Source organism: Achroia grisella, unplaced genomic scaffold (genome assembly GCF_030625045.1).
Source record: "Achroia grisella isolate CSIRO2021 unplaced genomic scaffold, CSIRO_AGI_Agris_v1 utg544, whole genome shotgun sequence".
Taxonomy (NCBI): Eukaryota; Metazoa; Arthropoda; class Insecta; order Lepidoptera; family Pyralidae; genus Achroia; species Achroia grisella.
In genome coordinates, this window is record NW_026712929.1 from 399,507 (window position 1) to 413,829 (window position 14,323).

General features: G+C 29.9%; 1 protein-coding gene across 1 annotated transcript in view; it reads left to right on the top strand.

Moving 5' to 3' along the window:
* The first annotated feature begins 2,679 nt into the window (after positions 1 to 2,679).
* The window catches only part of LOC131847946 (tachykinin-like peptides receptor 86C), a 55,237-nt gene continuing 43,593 nt past the window's right edge, over positions 2,680 to 14,323 (top strand). Inside the window, exons 1-2 of the mRNA XM_059197674.1 lie at positions 2,680 to 2,885; positions 13,936 to 14,078. Of these exons, the coding sequence (XP_059053657.1) occupies positions 2,749 to 2,885; positions 13,936 to 14,078 (280 nt within the window). The 5' untranslated portion in view covers positions 2,680 to 2,748. The remainder of the gene's footprint in view (positions 2,886 to 13,935; positions 14,079 to 14,323) is intronic.

Sequence of the window (14,323 nt, forward strand, 5' to 3'; positions counted from 1 at the left end):
GTGGTAACATACACACATTGTGTGACATATAGGTATATGCGATGCACATATATTTAATTTCAATACTTTTATTTTGTTACTATTTGGGATATGTTCAATTTCGTCTTTATTATGTTATTGGTATGTGTACTGAAGACGCAAAATCCCTAACATTTACGATGGTAAAAGGAAATAATCAACCAATAAAATCCATTACATGGCTTTAAAGCCTTAGGCAAATACAGACGGTCGTATATGGCGACTTTGTTTTGTAGTTTCGACTACAAATATATATAGCATACTGATATCTTGAAACTTGAGCATCTTAACAACTACCGTTTACGTAACTGCAAGCGGCTTCTATAAATTTATTGCTTTGTCCCTTATGTGTCACATACATAATGTATTGGTTTCATTAAGGTCTTTCCATGTTTACGTTTGTTGTCTATAGGCAGTTCAATAATTAATGACTAGCATCGTTTGTGGTCGAAATTAGACCAATTATCATGTTTATGTCTCAGTTATAAGTATATTGTAATATACACATACATATGTAATATACACATACATACAGTGTTATTTATAATATATGTATATTCGATGGAAATCCTTGATTTTAGTAATGCTATTTGTGAAATAGCCGCAGCTGAAAGCAGCCGTAGAAAACTTTTTTACTAAATATACATATTCTCTAGTACATATATAACGACATGCGGTTATTTAAAAATTATACATTTTAACAACAAAATATTCATTTTAAATAACTCAACGCGATATAAATTAATATACAATTTACAAATTTTATTGAAAAATAATCATCAAAATCATTACTTACTATAAAACAAAGTCGCTGTCACTGTCTGTCCTTATATATGCTTAAATCTTGAAAACTACAATGGATTTTGAAGCGGTTTCTTAATAGATAGAGTGATTTAAGAGGAAGTTTTATATGTATAATACATGTACACCCGTGCGAAGTCGGGGCGAGTAGTGCCGACTAGTACTTTAATAAATGACGGATATGTCGTATAACATTCACGCAAAAAAAAACCGCTAAACTTAGAACTTGTAACATCGACTGAAAACTGACTTCAATTTAAACGAATTTGGAAGGTAATCCGCAAAAGACAGGGATGATAAATGTCGATAGACAGGGATTAGGTACGAGTCTTGGTCGCATATCTACTGATTTTGTCACGATCGAGCTTGACGTAAATCTGCAGAACAAATCTGGAATTAAATACATTGGAGGAAAGGGTTTGTTAGTATTTGGGACTGGTAAGTACATCGCTGTCAAAGAACCATGTTAGGTCGAAACTCCATGTGGCCATAGAGGATCACCGCTGAAAACTATCGTGGTTAATGTCTAGTAAATTTGTCAGGATGTGTTAACTGACCTAATCTCATGCTCATGTAAATCCTTCATTGTAATGTACACCGTTTGCGAAGGGAATAAAAAAGTATCATCATCCATAAAAAACGCATGTTACCTATTTGTATGTTTGTGTTAGTATAACTCGAGAGCAATAACTATACTAAGTACGCCATTGGATGACATCACTAAATAATTAAATCATAATCACGTCACTTATACCAAATATGGATTACAATCAAAAACAGTGTAGCCACGAGTTTCTTGTAACTATGTTAGTATTTGACGGTGCTGAATACATACATACGTACCATAAAGCTATATGTTATATTACCTGCATGTATAACAGAAAAAAGTTTTGTGCATATGTAGTACATAATAAATTAGTACTATTATATTATGAATTGAAATTGGCAAATAAGTTGACGATTAATATGGTGAAAAGCTATCACCAATACCTGAACTGTAATAATGAGTAAAAAAATTTATGTGGTCCGCTGAGGACTAAATTTTATTGATATGTAAAAAAAGAGAACAAAACCTGTTATTTAAGCGTTATTAAGTTGTAAAAATACAAACATTAAAACAGTGATATTCCTGGATAATTCGTTACGATGGGCTCATGCTTATCGTATCATTCTCCACCCGCCAGCGTAAACCGTTAGCGTGGACGACTAAAACATTCCATTTTCGTCGAATAAAAAAAAATAGAAAAGGTACAACTACTATTTATATATCACAGCTACAATTACGCATAGTTACTTATACATACAAAAATAAGGTTCCTAAATTATATTTTCTGTGTTACTGTCATTATTATATTTTTAAACATTATCGTTTAATTTAGGTTTGCATCAAAATACTACTAAGTTCTAATTATTATAGAAGATCGATTACTAAATATGCCCTCTATAGAATTAATAAAGTATATGTACATATGTGCTCGTGAACAAAAAAGTTTATGAAGGAACAGGAAGCGAAGGAAATGGTCTAATGGAAATATACAGCTACTTTACTTCTCCACTACTTACGCCAATCATAAAAGTATAGAAACTTATCTACTTACTTATATCGTCACGCCAGCTCTCTTAGTACCAGCGGTTTCTATTCTTAAACTTAGTTTAAATATTATAAATTTATATATAATATATCAAATAATTTTAACTATATTCCTATTTTTCTAATTATATAGGTTGTATATAAGTAACGTATTACATAAGTGTTATTTCATCATAAATTGTTGAATTAATATCGAAATAAGGAAGTACCATAAATACGAATGTAATAACGTAGCAGCAAATATCTAGAGAATGTGTTATGAACAAAGATGTCATATACATTAAAGGGCAAGTGATAATGTGTTATTTTGTGAAAGAAAAGTGATTGAAAAGGGTGCGATGGACTCCGATCTGGATATCCAGAATTTTCTCAATTGTACCCGGGAGTTGATGGGAAAGGAGCAATGGGCTAGTCTTAATGTTACACAACTGCTGGATCTACTGCCAAGTCAGATACTCGAGGATATTAATCTTAGGTAAGTGGCTCATTTTGTTACTTTTCTAATAATAGATAAGAGTAACTTAGAAGGATGTGGCAAATAAATGAACTCGACTCCGACCGAAATAATTAATTTACTATCAACTTAGAGTTATTGACAACAAATAAATTTATGTGGAGTAATCTTAGTGATTTCCATATTATTTTACTTACTTACCATATTTGTTATGTAGGTAGTTTAAGAATATTAAACTTGGAAATATTGAAGGATTCAAAAGAATCTCTGAAAGGTATATTATAATAACTAAACAGGTTCTTTCTTTGTTTGGCATTGATGGATATGATATTGTATTTTCATGTAATATACATAAATAAAAACAAAATTAAGAACTTGCTCACTAAAGTAAAGAATTGAGCAATAACTTTTAAAAATATCTTATTTTTATACATATTATTATTTTTTTATTAATAAAAATACTCTGTATTCCTAACGCATATTAGTACACCTAAATTATTTAAAGAAGCGCTATTGTACTTTAATGTAGCAACAAGTAATTTTCTGCTTATTTAAGCGCTTGTTGATGTAGGCAGATCAACAAGTTGCCCGTAAACTGACAACCAAAATAAGGTTTGGATTGATTTATTGATTTCGGTCGGAAACTCATGGCGAAACAAGGAGCGATAACAAAATGCTATTATAGATAATGTTTAAAAAATACACATTGACGTTTATGAGTACATGTCTCTCTATTGTTTAATTCTAACAACACAAACACACGCACAAACTATGGACACAGTTGTGTTTTTTTTTTATGTTGAAGATATTTAGTATTTTTTTCTTTATAAATAAAATAAATCCTAATTAATTATATTTCAAAAATAGGTACATAATAATAATAATAAATACCTTCGATGATTTATATACATATATTACATATTTATTGTGAATACGTAAATAAAATATATTTCTTATCATCACTTTATGAAATTACAACATTAAATAACTAACCTTAATATTCTCAGTACCTGCTTCAAAAATTACATTCTATTTACCAGAATGACCTAGCAAATAAGCAGAACATTCTTTTTGTAAGCAGTATTTTATTAAATCTAGGTAGATATTTTTTTATTATTTATTCAGTATTCATTAGTCAGTTATTTATTTGAAAATTATAGATACATAACCAAATTAGATATTTATTTTGTAACATATACCATTATATATGAGTGAATTCATAATGTTACGTTTGTAGCTGGTAAAACAACGTTGATAATATAAACTGTAGTTATATTTTTTGTAATTACAGAAAATTAATAGGGCTGAATTAAACCTTTGTTGTTTTTGTGGAATATAATAAATTGAAAAATATCTTCACAGATATAAGTAAGTATAATAAGTAAACAAATGAAATATATTTATGAATATTTCGAATCTTAATTCAAACCTCCTAAGGGGATTAAATAATATATCTTTGTAATGATTTTAGTACCAAATTAACGTATTTAAATACTACCTACATGTTTACTTGAACAGTTTATGCGTAGGCAACCACTGTGTGCTTAAAGGGACAATGTTGACAAATATAATATTTGACTATAATAAATCGGCATAGTAACGTAATTATAAAATAATTTTAGCTATACTTTAATCCGATAAGTAGCTAATCATACAGTAGTTACTGAACAGTTCGTAAGTAAGAACTATTCTGAAAACGTATTCCAAAAACGAATCCAGGAAACTAAACAAGAAAACTAAAATGTAAAATAAAATCTGTTATTCATTGTCTGTATGTATAACAGATTACATACATATATCGTACAGAGAGTTAAAATTTAATATAGCGGACACATAGGAATCCAACAAGAAAGGGTGTTAGCCATCTCGTAGACCTTTCTAGACCATTCTGTAAGGCCGGTGTCGACAGATAACAAACAGTGAAGATGTGAATGACTTATTAAACAGTAGCGACAAAACTAATTAAATACTCTACCTATTAACTATTTGCAGCAAACAAAAATATATACCTACTTCAACGATGGAAGTATTCAGTAAAGATTTTGAAATAAATATTCCCTTAAAATATCTAAAATAGGTGACTAAAAAATCTCATTGCTTACATACACTTCAAGTGGTATTATTTACTTGCGTATTTGTTTAAATATTCACAGGATACGTCCAACCACACATACATAAATATGTTGACAGAAAATATTGAAGATTGTAGATAATTCATAACATACAATGTGGTCTCATTTCTCACGATCTGAGGGTCAGGTTAGTTGTTAAGGATTTGGTAAATCCATTCAAATCCTGTTATTTGGGTCGGACCAAACTGACAAACTATGATTAATTCGCATATTCGTAATGCCAGCTTAGCAGTAATATAGGCGTAAGTATAATTATTATTTCATTCATTTTACACATGGATTGTAGAATAATTAACTATAAAATTTCTTTGTTACATAGTTATTTATGACAACAATATAATAGTTGCTTTTGTAATTATAACTTTAAACTCATTTGAATTCCATCTCACTACTATATACAAGTCTCTGCTACCTCAATTATCATTCCAGTTGCTGGAATTAAACGATTTTATTTAAAATGTTTTAATACTGAGTAGCCAAGCCGGAAAGGCAATACATTTCATCTCATGAAATCTGTCATCCGCATGCCATCTGCAGTAAAAGTATTCAGAAGTTTGACAAATAACATGCGAAGTAATAACTTTTGTCATGTCGGTCTGTCAATTACTTATGGATATAGGTCCTCAGCTAAATTCTTATATTTATTTCACAGATTTGTCTTGGATTGTGTGCTCTGAATTTCAATAAGTATAAGTATGTCATATTTACGGTTGAGTAGTGTCTGTTTTTCTTTGGTAACTTAGGATTATATGTTCAACACTTAATGAAAACTTCATTTTAATTTCAATTAACTTAATAAAAAATATGTAACCTAATAGGTTTAATCGTTACTACACCAATAAATTAAAGGTGTTGCTAACTTTTAATGATTTGACTGAATGAAAACACACATATACTTATACTAACCACATTGTAATTTTATAAAAATGAAATATAAATTTATATAATCGTCATGACGATTTACAATTATTGTCCTATTGGGCTGAGTCTTTTATAATAATTGATCTATTGTTACCACGCTAGTATGGCGGCTTACTATTGAGTTTCATTTAGATTATTTTTCTTGCATCGATATGGTCTGTCCCCCTGTTGCCGATTACAACATCGTGTATTGAGGACTCACGGGAGCAAACCCTTTGAATAAAAGAAAGAAAAAACATCATTCCAAACTTGCCAAAGAAAAAAGTTTGTCCTCTTCCAATTCGTATGAAAAGTCAGTGTGATGTAGTACTTAATAGTACAATATACACAGTATATAAAGATTAAAGTAATATTTATAATATTATATAGACATAGGTCTTATGTTCAATGTACTGGCCTATGAAATATAATGAGTATAATCATATTTATATGATGCTCATTGTCATGTACTAAAATTCAAATTAATTCAAAAGAAACAACAGCAAATTAGGGAAATTAACGTTTTCGTTTCAAAGCTCAATTTAATGAGGCCCAAGTTGAACTTTGTGTATCGGGCTTTTAACTTAATCAAACATTATGAGATTAAGGTGCTCAACTTTATAGGCGTAGTTGTTTTTCCACCTTTTTTCTTTACGCGTACCAAAACTTTGGCTATCTCAGACAACACATTTATAAAAGTCGATTCGAAATGTTTGTGAAATACTTGAAACTTATAGCTGTGTCAAATAGCTTTTTTATAGGCGGGGGTACTCGTTAAAATTTCCTATTGTTTTACTTTAATCAATACACTTGTGTAATGTTTTTTATATAGGTCCCACAACATTGAATGACAATCAAGGTGAACTGGTAGAAACTGACGTAGTCTCTATAAAGTGGATTGTTTTTATACTATTACCCTGATTGTATCAACACACATCATATACAAAACCACTGATATAGAAACCTCAAATTTTGTGGAATACTCCTTTATTATGTAGGTATAGTATAATTAGTTACAATTTTTCAGAGTATCTCTTGGGATTTCGAGATTACCGGGTTATCGCATCATAAAAAACAACAGCACAACAGGTAGTTATGTGTAACAGGTAAAATGGATAAGCTGTATAATAGAAAAAAAAAATAAAGCACAACCTTACTATACTAACAAAAGAAATTATTTACATAATTGCAAAATAATTATTTTTAATGTATTCTGTAAAAAGTTGGGGTCACACCTGCTGCAGTTAAGGTTATATTTCGTAAATCTTGAAATCTGTTGTACAAAAGTTTTGACATGTTTTATCCTGGTAGAGTATATGTGAATCGTATATTTACAGAATATAAATAAATTTGTTACCTTACTGAGGTGCTTCAGTAATACGTGTAAAAATAGACTGCAAATAAATTTACCGGTTTCAGTAAATATTTTATTCCGAAATATTTTTGTACCTATGCTATCAAAACATTCTATTAACTAACAAAATATATTTAATAAATTATCTACATTATGACTATGTACTATATACATATTGACGACTGACTGACTTTTTATATTTATGTTTCATTAAATTTGCACATAATTGCAAATATTTTGTTGTCGTTTTTTACTTATTAATTTTTGGATTTATTTATATCTTTATAAGATTATTAAATATATTTATTAATAGCATTACAATAAATACATCGGCTTCTTCTTTTTGTCATCTCGTTAATTATTTATTTGAAAAGAAATATGACACGCAATAAAATCATAAAATGAATCGCACTATACCTCTTCCCACATAAAAATATATTAATTGTTTGTGTTTTCACATTTATCATAATATACATTCACTCAGGCATTTACGAAAATTTTTATAGATGTAAGTAAACATATTTGTACATTCTAATAATGAAATAAAAATTAAGGAAAATAGTTTATTGTCTTAGACGGACAGAAAAAATACCAAAGCAGGTGTGTTTAATATTAGAAATCTATTACATGTCATATATCATATCAAATATCCTCCTCAAATTTATTTATTATGCTTCTATTTCAAGCTTTCATATTTTATTCTATTTTTGTCTAGTTATTTTATGTCCAACAATTACGAATCGAACCTTATACCCACTGACACTGATGTGTAGGTAGAGTGTATTGTGTTTAGGATTATTTATCAAATAAACACTTCAACGCTAAGATTATACAAATTAGACAAGGTTGAAGATTTTTTACTCAAATGTGGCTTATTCTATTTTTTTAATAAGACGAAACAAATTAGGATTTTACCCAGAAATTGTCGGTGGATTTCCTTTTTTAACTTAACTCTTGTTTAATTAATGCTGGCATAAACTGGAAACTTTGGAATTGTTAATGGCTTTCGGAAGTTACAACATTTTCGTAATTATGAATTTTTAAAACTTTAAATCTTTTTGTTATTTGTTTGAACGTCTGCCTATTTTAGATTTAAGTTGTCAACGTGATAACTTATTATGAAAGGGCACAGGTTACTTTTTGTTGTATCATAAATAAGACAGTTACAGTGTTACAAACGAAGTTTTATATTATGGACTGAGACTGCATGTTTATTATGTATGGTGATGAATAATGATCTCAAATTCGCCGACGAGGAACTTTTTTTTATAAAATATACAGTTGAAATAAGTATTAAATGGAACACCTCCTTATGTCTAAAGCATCGATTTGAGAAGGATTATAATTGATGTCGCCAATGTAATTGAATAAAGTCTTGTTTCTATCCTAAAAAAGTCACCAAAATATACGTGAAAATTTCCTACGAACAACGAATCAGAATACCGCGAGAGAAAAATGACAGCGAAAGATATTAAGCGGTGTTTGATTTCATTCGTGAATGGATGGGTGAAATTATTTTTTCATTTCAGATAAAGATTGACAGTCATTTGAATCACAAGAATAAAAAGAAATTCACTGCTAAAAAGAAATGTACTAACATCCTATAATCAGTCATGCGAATTCAAAATGTATAAAGCTCATAAATGTGATTTAGTAGCTACCCACACATTAGCAGCAAAATTCAATATGTAGATAATAAATGTAGGTAGCGTAAACCTAATTACACTGTAGAAACAATGCACCTTTATTTTTTATACACATGGTGATAAATTTTTATATTGTTGCCGTAGTAAATTAGGTTATTGATTACGGTAAATTAGTTTCTTTCGAATAACAAAAATGCCGACGGAAAGTGGAAAGTGGTAACCCTTACATGTATATTTAAACAGTAACATGGATATAACTGAGTACTTATTTTATTTCATTTGGGAGCCCATTGTTAAGAGATATAATGTAATGCATAAGTACCATTACCATTCTTAAGGTACTAATTACAATCAAAGAGACCTTTTGAGACTGATTATGTTGTAAGTTTAGTAAATACATATTTGAAAAATTTGAGGGATAAATAAAACAAACATGTTTTGTACTGTTCGTCATAGATGCATCGGGGGATAAAGGATCTGCCATGCAAGGGTGCAACTGTCCTGTTCAATTGTAAAGCAATTTGACATCTTTGGGAATGAACGTACTATATATCTCCAACTCGATAGTCCTATTCGGGAGGGGCCGTTAGTAAAATATCCATGCCGACGCTGCAGAAAATCTTACTCTGGTAAAATCTGATGTGAATTATTCGTCAATGGACCAAATATGTCTACAAAATTGAGAACGATGACTTGTAAAAGAGCTTAGTTATTATAGTGAGTTACAAGATATTTAGTTAGTCACTCCGTATGAAAGAAAATACTATCCAATATTGCAGCTTTTCGACGTCATTGAATGACGCCGCACAATTCTTTGTCCTTAGGTATCCACTTGTCACATAGGTAGGTATAATATAATATTTTGTGGCGAAAAAAAAACATGTTTTTAATTTGGCTGATTTATTGTTTCTTACATAATATATGTATTAATTTATGAATCTACTTGTACTACTATTAATTTAGAATAACGAAAGCCAGTTTTGTTAATTAAGAATCCCATCTCGCAGGTTAATTTAAAAGTAATTATTTTGAACACGTATTTATAACTATAACTATATAACATTGCAATTATATATTTATAACTATTATGACAAATTCTAAAAAACTCTACCTACTATACAATCAAACGCGATTACTTTCATAATCACTTTATATTTACAAATTTCATTATCAATGCATCTGCTAAGCATTTATAAAAAAGAACTGTTATGTACGAATATTTCTATTTCTATTTAATTATACACATTAAAATAAAATATTGTCAAATAAAACAAATCTGTCCTAAATTTTCAGAATATTGCTACACAAAAATATGTACATATAAAATAGGTTCATAGATTTCGTAAATTACAAAGAAGTATTATTTTTTAAAATAAATTTAAATAGAATATTAACACTAAGTTATTAGCATATTAACTCTCAATAGTGTCAGTAGCTACCTTCTATTTTAATGTAATAAATTTGAAGTGAATACAAAACAATAACTAACGAACATAATTAAATTACTTTATAGGAATAAACAAAGCACAATCAGAACATAAAATCGTACTAGAATAATAAAACTTCTTAGATGTTAATTATTACAGAAAACAGTTATCTATTGTTTTCTTAAATAATATTAACGATGAATTATTAACCTTTTAGAAAATTATTATCATATAAACCAATTTCATTTAGTACGAGAATCTTTTCAATATGAACTTTCACTGTATGTATTTTTATATAGAGATTGCTATCACATAGGGATAATTGAAAGTTATTGTTTTTTATGATGACGGCCTTGGTGATCAAGAGTTATATTAGATCTTCAACTCTTCACTCTCAGTTATCGCTTGTCTGCATATTATTTTACATTAGGTCCATTGGCGAAATCCATTTTAGAAATGCCTATTACCTATTCGTTCGGCATGTCAAATTAAACCAGCTCACTGTCACTTCTACTTGCAAAATCGTTGTCGTCATTCGTTGAATTCTCGGCATAAATCATTTTACTATCATTTTGAAAGCAGCGTTTTCCAATTTTTCGCTTTATTTTTACATAAAAATAACGCATAATGCAATTATCTTTAAGTCATCAAGTTCCGTTTTGCCTTTTAGTCGTGAATAGAATAGAAAATCATTTATTCAAATAAACTTAATTTAAGCACTTTTAAATAGTCATAACAATTTGTTTTTTATCTACCACTCGTTCGGAAAGCTGTATCATCACAAGAAGAACGAGCAAGAAACTTATGTGTTGCTCTTTTAAATAATCCTTGTAAGTTTACATTTACAAGTCGAAACATGTGAAACGTGAAAAGAGAAATATACAGAAATAGAGAATAGGTAACAAACAGACAGAGACACTTTCGAATTTATAATATAATATTGATATGGATTGCAAAAAAATATAGATATATTAAAACTACACCGATCTTTTTATAAATTATTCCAGACTTATTTTTTATAGCGTAGACAATAGACTAGTATTCGCCTCACCTGACAGGAAGCGACTATTGCTGCTTATAAGTATCGAAGGAAATGCAGGTGTATTATCGGCCTTTAGAAAGGAATATGCTCTTGGCAGGTTTCATTATCCTAACGCTTCGTAAATAGCTCCACTGGGATTTGATACCGCAGTGTGATTGTGCGTGGCAAAAAGTTTCTGGATACGTATGGTAGAATTTATCCAGTTAGATAGAATGGAATTTTAATGTACGATATTGAAATCCAGTAACCGGTAATAATCAGAACAATTCCCCAGAACAATTCTCTCTCTCGATAATATATGGTAAAGAAGATGAATAGATGTGATGTTTGCTTTGTAAGCTGTGTATTTTGGTTGAGATATGGCAGTAAAATTATAGTGTACGAGGCATGACACTTTAGTACCTGCAGAATGGCAAATAATGTTTAAAATACGTATCATATAACGGCGTATCCATCAATACATATATAGGCCAGTGGGCTGTCAACTCAATAGAATTATTATTTACTGATTCATTTATATTTAAATGCTAAAATGCTAATGCTAATGTCAATAAGTCGAATCTATTATTAAGCCATTGATCTCATATATTTGATAATGAAATTTACCCCTAACGATAAATTACTTTTTGTCCACATCCAATCGCGTTTGTCTTCGGCTCTTCGTTAGTAAGTCAGTGGTTTCATTATATACACAGTGACAGCCGTTATTGATGATAAATATTTCCGACATTGCGTTGTCGTGTTCCTTGTTACTTCATGCCAATAGTAGTCATGTTCTGACAAACGCGTACAAAAACTAACACGCAGGAATGACATCTTTTACCTAGAGCGTGAACCTTATCTCGTCATATCTGTATTTAGATATTTATGTTCCGGGGCTTAATTATATAAAGCACCTTCACCTTCACATTCGATATTTAAAAATTAAATCTAGAAATTGAAAAATTAACAATTGCTATAAATTTCAAGTTGCCCTAAAATTTTTCAACAAAGCTACTGACACTGCTATTGACTTTTGAGTCCTATATGTGAAAAGTAGATATTAAATAGTATAACTTGTATGTATTATACATACAAGTCGTCGCAAGCATTTTCAACACGGGGGTGGAAAAATCACCCTCACCCTGTTTCCACCACTCGAAATTCCAGATTTCGACTTTACGACTGGAGGCTTAGAACAGAAGTAGTTTGAGCCAGTAAAAAAGGTTCTAAAATAAAACAAGTTGAAATACCTATACCCGAATGTAATGCTAGAAGAATAAACATTCATGGAATGTGTAAATAAGTTTCAAGTTGATATTCGTAATAAAACGGTTATCTTCATGATATCTAGAAATTACGAGTATATGTAGCTTTTAGTAGGTCTTTGTGAAATTACGACCACCGGTAACGTACCTAGTATCTAAGCATCTGAGCGTACGGGAGTGATCTAAAACCTTTATGTATAGATACTGTTACTGTTAAATTAAGTATATATTCATATTACAAATGCGAAAGTGTGTATGCCAGGTTATTAAATTTTAATGATCAAAAATCCCAACGAATTAAATTCATTCATATAACAAGCACAGACAGGCTATCTTTTGTTTAAAAAACAAACAGGCAAAGTCGCTACTATCAGCTATTATATCATATATGATAATAACTCTAACCCTCTAACAACTAAGTAATATTGTTAGGGATAAATTATGAATAAAGGTTGTATAATAAAGATTCGAAAGTATTTATTTAGGTAACACAATTTTTACTACAATATATATATTTAGTTGCAGAAGATATTCTGTTGTTATGTCGGTTAATATAGCAATATCTATCTAATCCAAAACTTATATACAATATGCTTTATATCGAAATATACGTGTTCGAAATAGAAAATATTTTCGCTTCAATAATACCAAATAAGTAAAAATTTGTAAAGAAAAAGAATTACGTATCAGAGGGTGTGGACTTGAATATGAAATGTTTTTGTAGTGTTTTCATACTAACTCAGTAATATGAAGATACACAAGCAAAATCAGATGATGTTTTTAAATTTATATATGTAGTCTATTCAATCTTTGTGATATTAAGGCTTTTATATAATTTTATTTGGATATTTAGATAATATTCTACTTAATTCGTGGAATATTATACATAAAAAGATTTATGAAATATAGTTTTTCCTGCAGCTTGGTCTGCTTATTTTTATAGATAAATAGACCCAAGGGATATTTTGAGATAAACTAACTTTATACGGACCGATCGTTTTCTCATCAATAGGTAACAAACAAACATACAAAGAATAAGACACTTTATAATATTAGTATGGGCATGAATACGGTAATTTGTATCTTGCCGTCTCGACCATATTTCCCACACACACACATACACACACAGACGACACCGTCCTCGCCGGCGAAGACGACGACCTCAACCACATCATAGACTGGATACTTACGCGCGCCCGGGCGCTCCACATCGGTGTCGTCCGGTCGTCTAGTGAAGCTGTAAATGCCAGCTGTGGCCAACAGTATTAGAGTAGTCCGAAAAAAATGTTGTATTTATTAACTACTAACTTTTGTTTCTTTTAGGGTAACACTTGGCAACTGCATGGGCCTTGGAGAGAGACCATTCAGCCTGCCCTGGTGGGTTCAGCTCGCCTGGTACATAGTTTTTGCTGTGATGCTTCTTCTCGCAATTTTGGGGAACACTTTAGTTATATGGATTGTTATTGGTAAGCTATTTCATATCTTTAAAATTAAAAAATGCAAGTCGTCGTTTTTATATCAAGAATTAATAATGATTACCCGCATTAGACAATGTTGGTAATCATTAGTTCTAATTTTAAGAATAATTTTTCAACGCCTGTTCATTCTTACCAGATTATTATTTCCATGATAGTCTATTATAAACATCATCTTATCCTCGTAATAAAGTATATGTTCATGGCATTTTTATTAAGATCCGTTCATGAAAAAC